This window comes from Trematomus bernacchii, unplaced genomic scaffold, assembly GCF_902827165.1.
Source record: "Trematomus bernacchii unplaced genomic scaffold, fTreBer1.1, whole genome shotgun sequence".
Lineage (NCBI taxonomy): Eukaryota > Metazoa > Chordata > Actinopteri > Perciformes > Nototheniidae > Trematomus > Trematomus bernacchii.
This window is the reverse complement of record NW_022987739.1, coordinates 21,315,398-21,329,979: the sequence shown is the minus strand read 5'-3', so window position 1 is coordinate 21,329,979 and position 14,582 is coordinate 21,315,398. Positions and strand designations below refer to the sequence as shown.

General features: G+C 38.2%; 1 protein-coding gene across 1 annotated transcript; it reads left to right on the top strand.

Moving 5' to 3' along the window:
• Window positions 1-129: 129 nt before the first annotated feature.
• On the top strand, window positions 130-9,287 carry LOC117495246 (alanine aminotransferase 2-like). The gene is made up of 11 exons (XM_034146398.1): window positions 130-335; window positions 776-865; window positions 2,049-2,157; window positions 2,245-2,378; window positions 4,161-4,404; window positions 5,046-5,125; window positions 6,812-6,948; window positions 7,288-7,462; window positions 7,590-7,745; window positions 8,749-8,861; window positions 8,941-9,287. The coding sequence occupies exons 1-11, from the start codon at window positions 231-233 to the stop codon at window positions 9,074-9,076; spliced, it is 1,479 nt and encodes a 492-aa protein (XP_034002289.1). The 5' UTR covers window positions 130-230; the 3' UTR covers window positions 9,077-9,287.
• The last annotated feature ends 5,295 nt before the right edge of the window (window positions 9,288-14,582 follow it).

The window sequence follows — 14,582 nt, the reverse complement described above, 5'->3', positions numbered from 1 at the left end:
AGATATAAGGTTTATGTATTGGATTGTCACAGAATATTAGCATGATGGATTACTCATCAAACGGGTGAACTGACTGACAGAGAGAACCTGGTCAGCCATTCACCCCTCTCTCGTGCACGCACTAAGAGTTTTGCAGCGGGGTGACACATTTTGCTGCAACAAGAGCCATTATAAGCAGTTGTAAGTGAACAGTTTGGATCCTAAATAAAACAGTTTGAGCAAAAACAACGATGAGTTCCCTGCAACATGTAAACCCCACAGTGAAGGGGATCAGAGAGTCAGCACACAGTGGGCTTCAGAGTCTTGCTGCACACGTCACACAAGAGATCGCACAGGTAAGTACCGCTAATCTATATATCTATCTTTATCTTTATTTATTCAGCTCACACACTTAATCTGTGTACACTGGAGAAATATAGCTCTATATGTTAATGTTTAAGGGGAGACACCTCAGGTGAATACGGTAAAAACAATTAGATAACACAATGAAACGTTGGTAACTTATTTCCATCTTATTTAATGTTTGAATTCGCAAATCAGGTGTTATTTTATGTTAGCTTTGGTGTATTTATGATGACCAGTGCATTCAAAAAGAAGGATTTTGGCAAATGCAAGGATGTAAAGTAATGTCAAAAATGAATTCTCTATCCTTAAGTTAATGCAGGAGTTTTAATATATTTATAATTCAAGGATATTTGAATAGTTATGGTGGGTTATTTGGTTCTACAATCCAGACTAGACCTGATCCTTTTCCTGTGAATGTGTTCCCCTGTAGGGGGTGCAGAAACCCTTCAAAGAGGTGATTGACATCAGCTCAGGTGATCCCCACAAAGCCGGCATGAAACCCATCTCATTTGTCCGTCAGGTTGGTTTTGTCTTGTGAGATGTCTGTCCTTACACTTTTAAAACAGTTTTTCATGATTGGATGCTGTCAGACTTCGTAAAAATATCTTATTTAGTTCTTAATTTAACAAGTTTATTTTTTACGTTTTACATTTTCAAGTATCCATTTGCACCCGGGTAAGAAAAGTCAAATGGTACCTATTTGGTTATTTTAACTTCATGACGTTCAACCAACCAACCAGAGTCCAGGTTTCCCATCTACGTACTGAAGCAGCCCAACCCTGCTTAGCTTCCAAATGTTAGACGAGATTGGACACGTTCAGGATGCTATGGCCCTAATAATAGGGCAAATTACACCAATTGGTGTTTGAAATCCCACCATTTGTAATCCATCCCAGTCTCAGCAGTTCCCGGTTAAGTTCCTGTAAAGGTGAAAAGATAAAAGTATTGTACTATAACCAGTAGGAGAACATGCATGTGTGAAGTGATTTTGGCAGTACTTAACCGTATAACAGTAGGGCTAAACATATTTTTTATTAGAGAAAATCAACAAAATGATTGAATTAGACCTGTTTGTCCACGTTTACAATATGGCCTAGGTGGTATTTGTCTCTGATGTTCAGCTTACCTTACCAGGCAGTCACAGAAACAGTAAAAACAGATACACCCGGGTGTAAATACCTACAGTGATGAAGAAAAATGTGCCTTTATTGATCCACGATAGGGGAATTTCAAGTTGACGCAGCTCCATAAGGGAATTAATTTATCTTAAAGAAAGGAATGTTCCTAATGTGTGCCTTGGTGTAAATACCATTATTGTCTATAGACACATGGGTGCATGTTTTTGCCATGCTATATTCATCCGGGTGTAAATTGCCAAACTGACCATGGCACCATGGGTGCTGGTGCATATCTCATTGTTGTATTTGGGCACCTGGGTGCAAATGGCATCTGCCCTATTCTTCTTCATCCGTACATATCTTTATTTTAGTCACTGTAATGAAATATTGCGTGTTTTATATTATATATTTTTCTAAATTCTTCTGATCAAACACATTTAGTTGTTCCTTGATCACTCTCTGTATATTCTGTTGTGTTGGCTTTGTGTAACCATGTACTTGACTGGGATATTAGGGTATGTTCCTTTGACATGGTCATGTAAATATTCTCTCACTTATTGCTCTAAATACGGCCCTTTTCCTCAGGTTTTGGCCGTTTGCCTGCACCCTGAGCTGCTGGGAAACACAACTCTACCTTTGGATGTCAGGCTGAGGGCTCAGCGGCTCCTGGAGGTCTGTGATGGAGGAAGTGTTGGTAAGGACTAGAAAAAAACAATCTCTCTGACTATGAAATCGCAGCCAACTGCTATGTTAAGATATAGCTTGATTGATCCACCCACAGGTTCCTATACAGACTCCTCTGGCATGCCTCACGTCAGGCAAAGCATCGCTGAGTTCATCATGAGACGTGACGTCGGAGTGCATTCACACGCCAAAGATGTATTCATTTCTGCTGGTTCTCAAAGGGGCCTCTTGGTATGAATAAGCTGTCATTACAATATTATCATGTTTCATTGTCCAGATACTCTCTGAAACTATATCACGACTTCAGACCAGTGGCTTTGACCTCAATAGTTATGAAGTCACTCGAACGGATTTTTGTAGGGAACTTGCGAACTGAGGTGCAACACCTCTTGGACCCCTACCAGTTTGCGTATAGCGATGGTAGAGGTACAGATGATGCTCTGACCTCTACAACTCACTTTATTTTAAAACACCTGGAAAACCCTTCAGCTTATGCTAGATTAATGTTCGTGGACTTTAGCTCAGCTTTTAATACTATTCTTCCCCAAATTATGTTACAAAAGCTCAAACAGATGGATGTGAATCCTTACTTAATCAGATGGTATCACTCCTTCCTAACTGAAAGACAGCAGCAGGTGAAAGTAAACTCGACCCTCTCTGACACACAGGTCATAAGCACAGGGGCACCACAAGGCTGCGTTAGCTCTCCTCTTCTCTTCACAATCTACACAAATGAGTGTAGGAGTCAGCACACACACAACCACATTATAAAGCTTTCTGATGACACAGCCATACTCAGTCTACTGACTAGAGACTCAGTTAAATCTAAATCACAACTCCAGAGCTTGATAAAAAGGGCTAAAAAAAAAAAAAAATTGGCATGCTTCCACCATCCTCTCTTCAGGAGATATTTTGAGGAGATGGTGAGAAAGCAAGGCAGTAAAATCACATGCGACCCCAAACACATCCTGTATAGAGAGTTTGAGTTGCTGCCAGGGCAGAAGGTATAGATTACCAAACTGTAAAATGTCCTTTATTCCACTGTCAATCAAGCTGCTGAACAGTCAGAAACAATTGTGATTATGCTGTGTTAGGAGTTGTTGGGAGGTGCAATGTTTACAGTGTAGTTTGTGCAATCGAGAAGGTTAGGGAAAGTGCAATATGTGTAAATAGGTATGGATACAATAGGGATATGTGCAATTTGACGGACACTATGCATAGGTGCAATAGGGAAAGTGCAATATTTGATTTGTGTGTGAATGCAGTAGGGAAGGTGCAACATTTGATTTATGTATAAATACAATAGGGAAAAGTGCAATATTTGATTATGTATGAATGCAATAGGGAAAGTGCAATATTTGATTTATGTATGTGCAATAGGGAAAGTTCTGTACCTGTATGTTTCTTGTTTGTTTCTTTGCCATGTAATATGTGATCTCTGTTCTTTATCTATGACTGATTGTCCTAAATGTTTTATGTTTATTATCTCGATGCCCAAGACAAATTTCTCCTAAGGGGGACAATAAAGCTCTATCTATCTAATCGAAGATAAGAAAAAGTGTTGACCTGCGGGAGAGACTTTGAAAAACTTCTGTCCTCAGTTGAACTGTAAACGTTAACCATGGCATTTTGCCCTCCCTGAAAGAAGTGTTTTTCAACCATTTATTGCATAGGTTGCCTCAGGATGGTTGAAATTGTTTTTGATGACAGTATAAAGACAGTGATGAAAAAAGTTGGTCTGGAGCCAAAGGACCCGATTTGGAAGAGTTGAGCATCTGTCCATAATTCCTATAGCTTTTAGCCTGACTTAAACTTCCTGGCAATAACAAACACTAAATTCCTACATCTCATCTAATGTCATAACTGATCAAATAACCCGAAAAAAAAGGCAACAAGTTGTAAATAACTACAATTATTCTTCAATGCTTAGAATAGAATTGAAAATGATGGAACAGTGTAGCATATCTCTGATCAACATTCAATGAGTTATGCATACTAATCTGCTGTGTTTAGGTGATTTTGAAGCTGCTAGCCAGTGGGGAAGGGGACACTCAGACAGGCGTGTTGACTCCCAGGCCCTGCCCTCACACCCTGCCCACACTGCTGGATGATGCCGGGGTGGCCTTGGTGCCGTACCAGCTGATGGAGGACCGAGGCTGGGCTGTAGATCTGAGCGAGCTGCACCGTGCTCTGAAATGTGATCGGGGAGGCTGCAATCCCAGAGCCATCTACATCAGCAACCCAGGAACCCCCACAGGTAGGTAGTCAGTGGTGGAAAGTAACATTTACCAATGCACTGTCCTTGAGTGCAATTTTGAAGTATTTAAACTTTACTTTTTTTAAATAAAATATATACTTCTACCCCACTTCAGTGAAAAGGGAAATAACGTAATTTTCTCCATGACTTTTATTGTTTGGCTTTAGTTACTTTACAGATTAGGATTTTGCGTCAAAGACATGTGATAACCATTTTTAAATGTTTTGCATCTCTAAAGATTGAACAGTGACATTTTGGTTAAAGTTATTCAATATATTACCAAAAAATAAACAAATGTTGTTTGTCTAAAACAGGAAACTGCTACTTGATGCAAATAATAATGTCATATGTCTAATATTATATCACATTCGGAGGTAATATAAAAGAAAAAGGTTTTTATATTTACGTTTGATACTTTAAATACATTTTCTGAAAATACTTCTGTCCTTTTAGTGAAGTGAGGTTTACATGCAGTACTTTAACTTGTTATGGAGTTTTTTGACATTAATGTATTGGTATTTTTACTGAAGTAAGGGATCTGAATACTTTTTCCACCACTGCATACAGTAAATACATTTATGCCACCAGTTTAAATGTCCTTGCTGTCATCACTTTGTGCATGCTGCTGTTTGTCCTCCTAGGTCATGTGCAGGACTGGAAATCAATAGAGGAAGTGATTCGCTTTGCAGCAGCGGAGAGACTCTTACTGCTGGTCGATGAGGTGAACCGCATCTTGGGTTCAATAGAATACCTGGCAGTCTTCTGCTTCTTTCATTATTGTGATGAAACTCTTGGAACAAAGGACCCGAACACAAGCTGTACAAAGAGTTTGAAACTGATGTTCGACACTAAAAATGTATTAGAAGTTACAGTCAAATATCTATCGTCTCTGCCCAAACCAACTCTGAGATATTCTTCCCTAAACTGCGCTTTTCCCCCTCAGAAAGTCGGTTATCAGAGTTTCCATCAGCAAGACATAACCAGTTAAGGTTCTTGCAGAGAAGCAAGCTCCACAAAGCCATGTCATAAGAATTGCTCTCTGACACATAGCACACATTCAGTCTATTCATTAATGAAAAAGAGAATATTTACAACCTCGCTTTGTTTATATTCACAAGTAAGGAGGAGAGAGAGCCTGAGGAAATCAGTTTAAGTGAACAGTCTCTTCATCAGTGGCGACTGGTCATTAGGGGCAGGTGGGGCACAGCCCCACCTAGTGTCAGCAGAAAGTATTACAAATAATGATTACAAAAAATGCAAAAAATAAATTAAAAAATATATAAAATATATTTTAAGATCATGTTTAATCATCTGATTCGTCTGTACATTGCTCTTGTTCTTCTAATTAGTGTCTACAGTGTGTGCCTATTGAGCTTTATACAGTCTATGCTATTGAGCTGTTTAGAGCCATGTGGGACAAAACCTGATCATGCCCCCTCCCTCTCACTGTGAGTGAACGGTGACTGTAAAAACTACACTGCGCATGCTCAGAGTATTTTCCTATTTAATGTGTGTGACAAAAAAATAATGACCATAGGGGCACTGAGCTGCCATCCCCACCATACGTCATCTCACATAATTCAGAGCTGATTGGCTGTAAGTACGTGTGCCGCGAAAAGTGTGGTGTGTGAAGAGGAGACGAGAGAGCTGCAGTGACGCGTCCTAAAACCAGGAAGTAAGCTGCGCATGGCTTCCCTCGACAAAAAAGCAATGAGATTTCTCCATAGGATTTTAGAAAATAGCTCGAAATAAGATCTGTGGGAAACGTACCTGTTAGATAAATGCACGTTTTGTTCAGCCGGATAATATCCACATGTCTACCCTACTTTTATAATTTTTGAATCATAAATCTATCGATTAGATTTATGATAGACTTTTGAAACTACCAGAAGATAAGGAGGACTTTTACAAAAAAGTAATAGACATTTTTGTCCAGAAGGATAGGCAAATGGACTTCATCTTCAAGTCAAGGTAAGACCGCCATTTTATTGAAAATGGGATCTTACTAAGACAGAACAATTCAATATTTAAATGATAAAATGACATTTTTTGGGTATCCTTTTGTTGAACTGTCTGTTTAAAATTAATCGAAGCATCAGACAAAAAAAGCTTTTGAAAATAATATTATATTTTGGTTTAGGTCAAAATATAATATTTGTAAACCTGAAGAGTCAGTGCCAGTGCCTCACCAGCCATGAACCTCACTGCACGTCACTGCAGAAGCTTATATATAGACATCTAAGTTTTTTGTGCCCCACCACTTTTGTACATATAAAAACGCCACTGCTCTTCATACACAATGGTGTCCCAGCCCAAAGGCCAAATGCCTGCTGCCTGTGTAGACAGAGAAACATGAAATAAGGATAATTGTGGATAATCGATCTCTTCCTTTCCCTCTGTGCACTAGGTGTACCAGGACAGTGTGTATGGACAAGGGAAAGAGTTTATTTCCTTTAAAAGAGTCCTGTTTGAGATGGGCAAAGAGTACTCAGGGACAGTGCAGATGGTCTCCCTCCACTCTCTATCCAGCGCCTGCATGGGAGAGTGAGTTATTTCTCTTATACTTGCAATGTTGTGAGCTTGGATATGTTATTTGCATTTTATTTTGATATTGTGTTTGCTGAAAGTATCAAACAACAATTCACATGCAGTACATGCTAAGGATCCCAATGATCCCTACAGAAATCCATGGGGTAATCCTAGAAAGTATTCTGTTCTACATGGTCCCAGTGAAAAGTCCATCGTAGCAAAACTGACAAAACCTGCTGAGCAGAGAGTTTAACATTTAAAGCAAAGAGAGAGTATAAACCGCTAAATTCATCAGGACCACAAATGTCCAAACAGGAATCAAGTACGCTAATAACTTCTGCATCCATTTCCCAGGTGTGGTCTGAGGGCAGGATACATGGAGCTGGTCAACATGGACCCTGAAGTGACGCATTTTGTTGATACTATGCTGTGTACTGATATTAGCAGTCCAGTTACAGGACAGCTTGCTCTGGATCTCATGGTCAACCCACCAAGACCTGGAGACCCTTCCTATGACACATACACACAGGTGACACGGCTGCAGAGCCTCTTTGTGCTGACACAGTATTATCATTTTCCCATATGGCAGATGTATATGTATACTGTAGGTCCTTCTTATGTATTGTGATTCTAATTACTCTTCTTCTTTTTTTAAGGAGATTCTCCTCATTCAGGCCACTTTGTCCCAGAATGCTCAGCGGGCTCATGAGTTCCTAAATGATCTACCAGGGATGAGCAGTCAGCCAGCGAAGGGGGGAATCTACCTTTACCCCCGCCTGCATTTACCATCTGAGATTATAGAGAAGGCCAAGGTGGGAGAATATATTACCAGAACCTTCTTATTCATGTAACACAGTGTAGTGCAATGTCATGACATTTGATGGTTAGAGGATATCACTATGCATGATGAGGCAATTTGATTTTACTTTTCAATTGTTATTATCAGGACAAAGGGCAGTTCCCAAAGCAGAGGTAGTGAATACTACAATAGGTAGGTAGGAATAGAGAAAGAGGGACATAGACAAAAGGAGAGAAGATAAAAAAAAAAACAAGCATAGATTTCTGTTATTATAAATATGTAAACAATTGTATAAATGTGTATAATTTGTATTACTGTCAACTGTATTTTTTTAAGTGTGTAAAAGTCGCTTTTATGAAGCCTGTCATTTCCTCCATGTATTTTTCATTGTTTAAATTCAACTTGAAACATATTTGCACAGCTAACTCTATATTTACTTTTGTACAAAATCCGACTGTAAAGTTCCTTCCAGAGGGAGTTTCTCTCCCCCCCCCCCCCACCCCCCTGCCTGAAACGTCCTTCTTTGTTTACTTCTGTAGCATCACTATGTAACATATAGCACTCCAACACCTTGTGCGTGATAGGCTAGGGGACAGGACATCTCTTAAAAGTTGACCAAACACAACAGAGCCGGCCAGCTAACCAATCAGAGCAGACTGGGCTCTGGTTTCAGACAGAGGGTGAAAAGAGGTGCTGCAGTATGAGAAAAATAAAGACCTTTTTGAACATTGTGAAACTTTAAAAATGAGCAGAAGGCCCCAACATCTTCAGCAATGTTAAAGGATAGAGGAGCAATATTTAGGAAACAACAGCCTGTTGTACTCCTGGGGACAAAATGCTATTTTAAGATGAAACGGATACTTAAAATATGAAGTTAATTTGCATTCCACCACTATAAACTCATCAGGTATCATATTATATACCAGCTATTACCAGCTCGTCGAAAATGCAAAAGAAACGAGATAACTATAGAGTCATTCTGCTAGAAATAAAAACATTTACCCCTCTGCTTTCAGAAATTGGAGGTGGAGGCAGGTGTTCTGTACTGTCAGATGTTACTTAAAGAGGAAGGTGTGTTTTTAGGCGCAGGATGTCAGAATGGGGAGACAACTGGAAACCACTATCTGAGGTGAGAGACATGTCACATTAGTTAGGTATGTTGCATTTTCTCAAAAAATGACGATCGTGCTTTTATTTCTCTCTCTCAGGCTATGTATCCTTGTTCCTGCTGAAACCCTGGAGGAGGTCCTGGCTCGCCTCGCTTCCTTTCACCTTCGCCTCATGGACACGTGTCCTTACCCTGACAGAGGTGTGAAGGGCAGAGACATAAGGGCCACATTGTGACCCAACATGAAGCCATCTGTAAGAGAATACATGTCCTGAAAAAGGATCAAGCCATCTGCAGATCTGATCATTACTTGGTTTCTTTGCAACACCGTTTGTGTAACAATTTCCCCCAATGAACAAAGACTCTCTCTTTGACACATTTGTTCTTATGAAGATATAAAACATGCAAAATGCAAATAAAATATAAAAAAAGAAAAACATATTTCAGTTTTACTAACAGATTCTAATGCTTTACCAAAAATGTTATAACAAATAATGTCGTCATGCTATTTTTACCCATATAACTTTCCTGAAACAAGTCATAAAACTCTCAAAACCCTTTCTTCATATGTTTGGTTTGCCTTGTCTTTTTGTGTAATAATGCTTGTATAACCTCAATCCTGAAAGGCATTATCAAGTTATATAGATATTTCTGTTCAGGAAAAACTAAGCTGTATATTTTGGCTGTTGAATCTTAAAGAAATGTATTCATACCACACAGAGAACATTGATTTACAAGCCTTTGGACTTCAGTGAAAGTTCTCCCAAGTCTAAGGAATCAATGGGAAAACACGACAACATTCTAACCAACACACATAAAAAACTACAGACATATTTGACAAAAAAGTCCTGACGTTTTCATTTTGTTTTTCTACAACTGTGAGCTTTGATCAGATCAGATAGAGCAGATCCTGTCGCTGGCGAAACGGCCAAACAGGTGTCACAAGTGTATCCACCCTCTCAGAAAGGGAGCAGTCGAAACGCCCACATTTGACATTTCCGCTTAATGTATTTGTTTGAGGTAATGTGTTCCTGCAAACATCAAGATATTCACTGTCAGAGCTCGCAATACAAAACTAAATTATTTGAGCTGCATTTTCTCTAGAGTGTTACTTACTAGAATCCACATATACTCTATGACCAATTTCAGACATATTATTGGATAATAATTGTTATTAAATTAATTTGTTCATCATTTTATTGTTGCAGTTGGTAAAAGAAAAGCTTTTTATTTGTACTGTTAATACTATATTTTCTGTCAGCTAGTTTTTGTATTTCAGCAAAGGGATCAAAGAAGTTAATATTTACCTATAATAATCCACAATAAACTAGAATCGCATTTAGAGAGCATACACACTTTGTTTTGTTGTGGAAAATATATAATAAATAACCCAAATGTAATAAGTTATATAGTTCCACCAAAAGTAATTAACAATATTCTCCCGTTTGGGTAAAATCATCTGGGTAAAATAAACGTCCAAATTACCCCGTCGGACCAAGGTACGTTTTAACCGTTTGTTTTTTAGTTCTAATTAAAACTAATAGTAAAACAGAAACGGGTCGTTTTTTTGTTTTTCAATTTTGCCCCAAAACCAAAAAACGGAAATTCAGCTCGTTTTTCTGTTCTTACTGTTAAAACAAGTATACCACTCAATGTTTCGTTTCCATAGGTGGGTGGGTCTCCAGTGCCTCCTTGCTTCTGATTGGCTAGTTTGCCCTATGCTTGCGCTGTAGGCCTACTCTTCAAAATAAAGGTTCATACTCTTTGCCTAGAGTGCAGTGCGTGTTTGCACAACATTGAATATATGGCTACATGCAAAACATACAGAAGACAGTCTGTCCGTGTGTGGGTGCGTGTGTGGGTGCGTGTGTGGGTGCGCGTCTGTCGGTCTGTTGGTCTGTCTGTCTGTCTGTCTCGCGATCTGTCTATCTGGCTGTCTGTCTTGCACTGTCAGCCATGAATCCCTATCTTATAAAGTATGAGTACCTCTCTGTTTGATGTTACTGTGACACTGCTGAATTGATGCGGCCGTATTTCTCGTTTGCGTGGTCAAGTCAGCATCGAGGTTTTTTTCTTCAAATCTATATTAAAATAGCTTGGAGGTTGAGGATTGATAAATACTATTTAGAGTACTTTTACTGTGTACCCTGTCAAACTCCCCTCTTGAGTACAATAATGCATGTTTTCTGCTATCTTTGATGAGAGATACAATTATTTTCTGCAATAAATTCTTAATGAGTGATACTGTTTGACTCAGTATACTAATTTAACTACACCAACAAGTACTTTTTCAGGTATTCTTTTTCAAATTCCCCTCCTTAGTACAAGAATGCATCTTAAATAAAAAGGTGTCATTAGACTTATATTGTTGGACAGAGTATTTTAAGAGGATATGGTAGACATGATATCAGCACTTCCTCCAGTCAGTACTCCAGCAGCAGCTTTTACCCCTTGGGAAATCTTCAGAGAATATCCTGCTGGTCTATCCTTCAGCAAAGTGACACACCCTGTCACTCTTGTTGGCCTCTTATGATGATGCTGTCTTAACCTTTAACAGCCAGCGCCACCATTTGGTAGAGCACATTTTGTGTTTTGATATCTTGTTGAAAAATAAATAAAAAAGTGTAACTCCATCTGATTCAGCCAGCTCTATCGTTTGGTTGACATGTTATGCACAAAAAAACCTCTAGATGTCACTGTGGTTCGAACAGAAAGCCCTTCAGCTAGCTTCCACTGAGAAAGTTGGCATGCTAAAAATCACTCCTGAAGAAATCACTCTTTTTGGTCAACTTTTGTAAGGTAACCATATCATTTTTTACATATTTTAGTGTCAGAGCACTTACTGAACAGAATTATATAACAAGGGTGTAATTATTTTTTTGAAAATATGCTCAACCAACCGGTCGAATTGGCCTTCATATTGTAAACTAGCAATACGACTTTTTCAGAGTTTCAGAGATGTTTTCCAATAAAATATGGTAAATAAATGGCTAGATTCATGGTAATATTACTAAATCTAGTACTGCCTTATGAGTCTCAGAGTGAAAGAGCGATAGTAATTTATATAGCCCCTTTCATGCATGAAATGCAGCCCAAAGTTGCACACACATGAGCAAGTTAGGCCAACACAAGATATAGACATTTGCTGTTAGGCCAGTTGTTTATTGTTAGGCCAAACTTTTTATAATGAAAAACACTTTCCATTACTTTTTTCCATTTCTTTTTTGTTTTACAATTATAATTTATTATTTTTTATGAATATATCTGGTTGTATATATTGCTCATCTTCCATAAAAGAAAAAAATGTATTTGAGTTTGTGTTTTATTTGAGTTTGATGCATACAAAAATACTGTACTATATGATGATTGTTGAAAATGCACTTCTGCCAAGGCCAGCTCGACCAGTTGGTAGAGGCTCATAAAAACAAAACTGTGTGGTCAGTAAACAAAATAAAAATGGTTTGTGGTTATTTGTCCTATTTGACTGTCCCAGTCAACACATCAGCCTCCACCACACTTTCAGTGTCTGACTCCATAGAGATATTGTCCTGATGCTGTACAGGGGTGATGCCCCATGATCAAAAAATGACCCCTGTAGAGTCTGAGTGCCACTGACCTCTACATGTCACTTGTTAGTTGCTTTTACCTTAAAGCGACTTACATACACTCAATACTGTGGACAATCCTCACAGGAGCTATTTGGGATGAAGCCCAGGGACACAACGACATGTTGACTGCAGTGGGGATTGAACCAGTCCCCCCTGATCCGAAGATCAACGCACGATCAGCCACAGCCTCCCTAGCCATATTATGTCTGTCATTAATAACCCCTTATAACAATTTTCTTTCCTTTCTTCTCTTTTCTCTTCTCTTGACTGAATTAAAAAGTCCAGTCTTTAAGTAATATTTGAAGTCCTTTTCCTGCACCTTTTTAAGGTTATGTTTGCAATATGTATTCAAAGGTCACTTATTTAAATAAATCAATATCTGAGGTTAGCAAACAGATACTGCCTTTATCTAGAGAGCCAATGACACCCATGAAGAATTGCAAATATTTTCATCTGCTGTATTAATACAATTGCCATGTGTTTTCAAATTGAAAATAAGGCACTATCAGCCCAGAACATTATACAAAATATATATATATTTTAAAAGGGACCCGTAAGGCTTAATCAATGTTATATATAGATCTTTATATAATATCAATATTATAATAAACTTCAACCAAAGTCAATTTCAGGAGTGGTGTTTGACACAGTTTACGTTCAATTTCAACTATTCAACCTTTTTTAATAATTTACTTTAATTTAGACAGACAACAGGAGCATCTGCATGGGGTATTCAGGGTGGACAATTTGACATAGGATTTCTCTGAAAGTACAAAATAAAAGTATTTTATAGTCTTTGCGCTAGTAGTCTAACTACTGAGTCCAAAATGATCAGTCTTCGAACTTAAAAGTATTTGTATTGCTCGTCACATATACAGTGGCGTTTTTATATGTACAAAAGTGGTGGGGCACAAAAAACTTAGATGTCTATATATAAGCTTCTGCAGTGACCTGCAGTGAGGTTCATGGCTGGTGAGGCACTGGCACTGACTCTTCAGGTTTACAAATATTATATTTTGACCTAAACCAAAATATAATATTATTTTCAAAAGCTTTTTTTGTCTGATGCTTCGATTAATTTTAAACAGACAGTTCAACAAAAGGATACCCACAAAATGTAATTTTATCATTTAAATATTGAATTGTTCTGTATTAGTAAGATCCCATTTTCAATAAAATGGCGGTCTTACCTTGACTTGAAGATGAAGTTAATTTGCCTATCCTTCTGGACAAAAATGTCTATTACTTTTTTGTAAAAGTCCTCCTTATCTTCTTGTAGTTTCAAAAGTCTATCATAAATCTAATCGATAGATTTATGATTAAAAAATTATAAAAGTAGGGTAGACATGTGGATATTATCCGGCTGAACAAAACGTGCATTTATCTAACAGGTACGTTTCCCACAGATCTTATTTCGAGCTATTTTCTAAAATCCTATGGAGAAATCTCATTGCTTTTTTGTCGAGGCAAGCCATGCGCAGCTTACTTCCTGGTTTTAGGACGCGCCACTGCAGCTCTCTCGTCTCCTCTTCACACAGCACACTTTTCGCGGCATACGTACTTACAGCCAATCAGCTCTGAATTATGTGAGATGACGTATGGTGGGGATGGCAGCTCAGTGCCCCTATGGTCATTATTTTTTTGTCACACACATTAAATAGGAAAATACTCTGAGCATGCGCAGTGTAGTTTTTACAGTCACCGTTCACTCACAGTGAGAGGGAGGGGGCATGATCAGGTTTTGTCCCACATGGCTCTAAACAGCTCAATAGCATAGACTGTATAAAGCTCAATAGGCACACACTGTAGACACTAATTAGAAGAACAAGAGCAATGTACAGACGAATCAGATGATTAAACATGATCTTAAAATATATTTTATATATTTTTTTATTTTTTTTTTGCATTTTTTGTAATCATTATTTGTAATACTTTCTGCTGACACTAGGTGGGGCTGAGTATCAAGAAGTACACAGTAAAAGTATTTCATAGTATTTGGGATAGTTGTAACTACAACTGATTCCAACTTCATCAGTCTTATGAAAAACGTATGGCCAAAAATAATGTTATCGCTCATCAAAGATAGCAGAAGCTTGTCATTTTTGCACTGTGTGAAGGCAAAGAGTTAGAACCT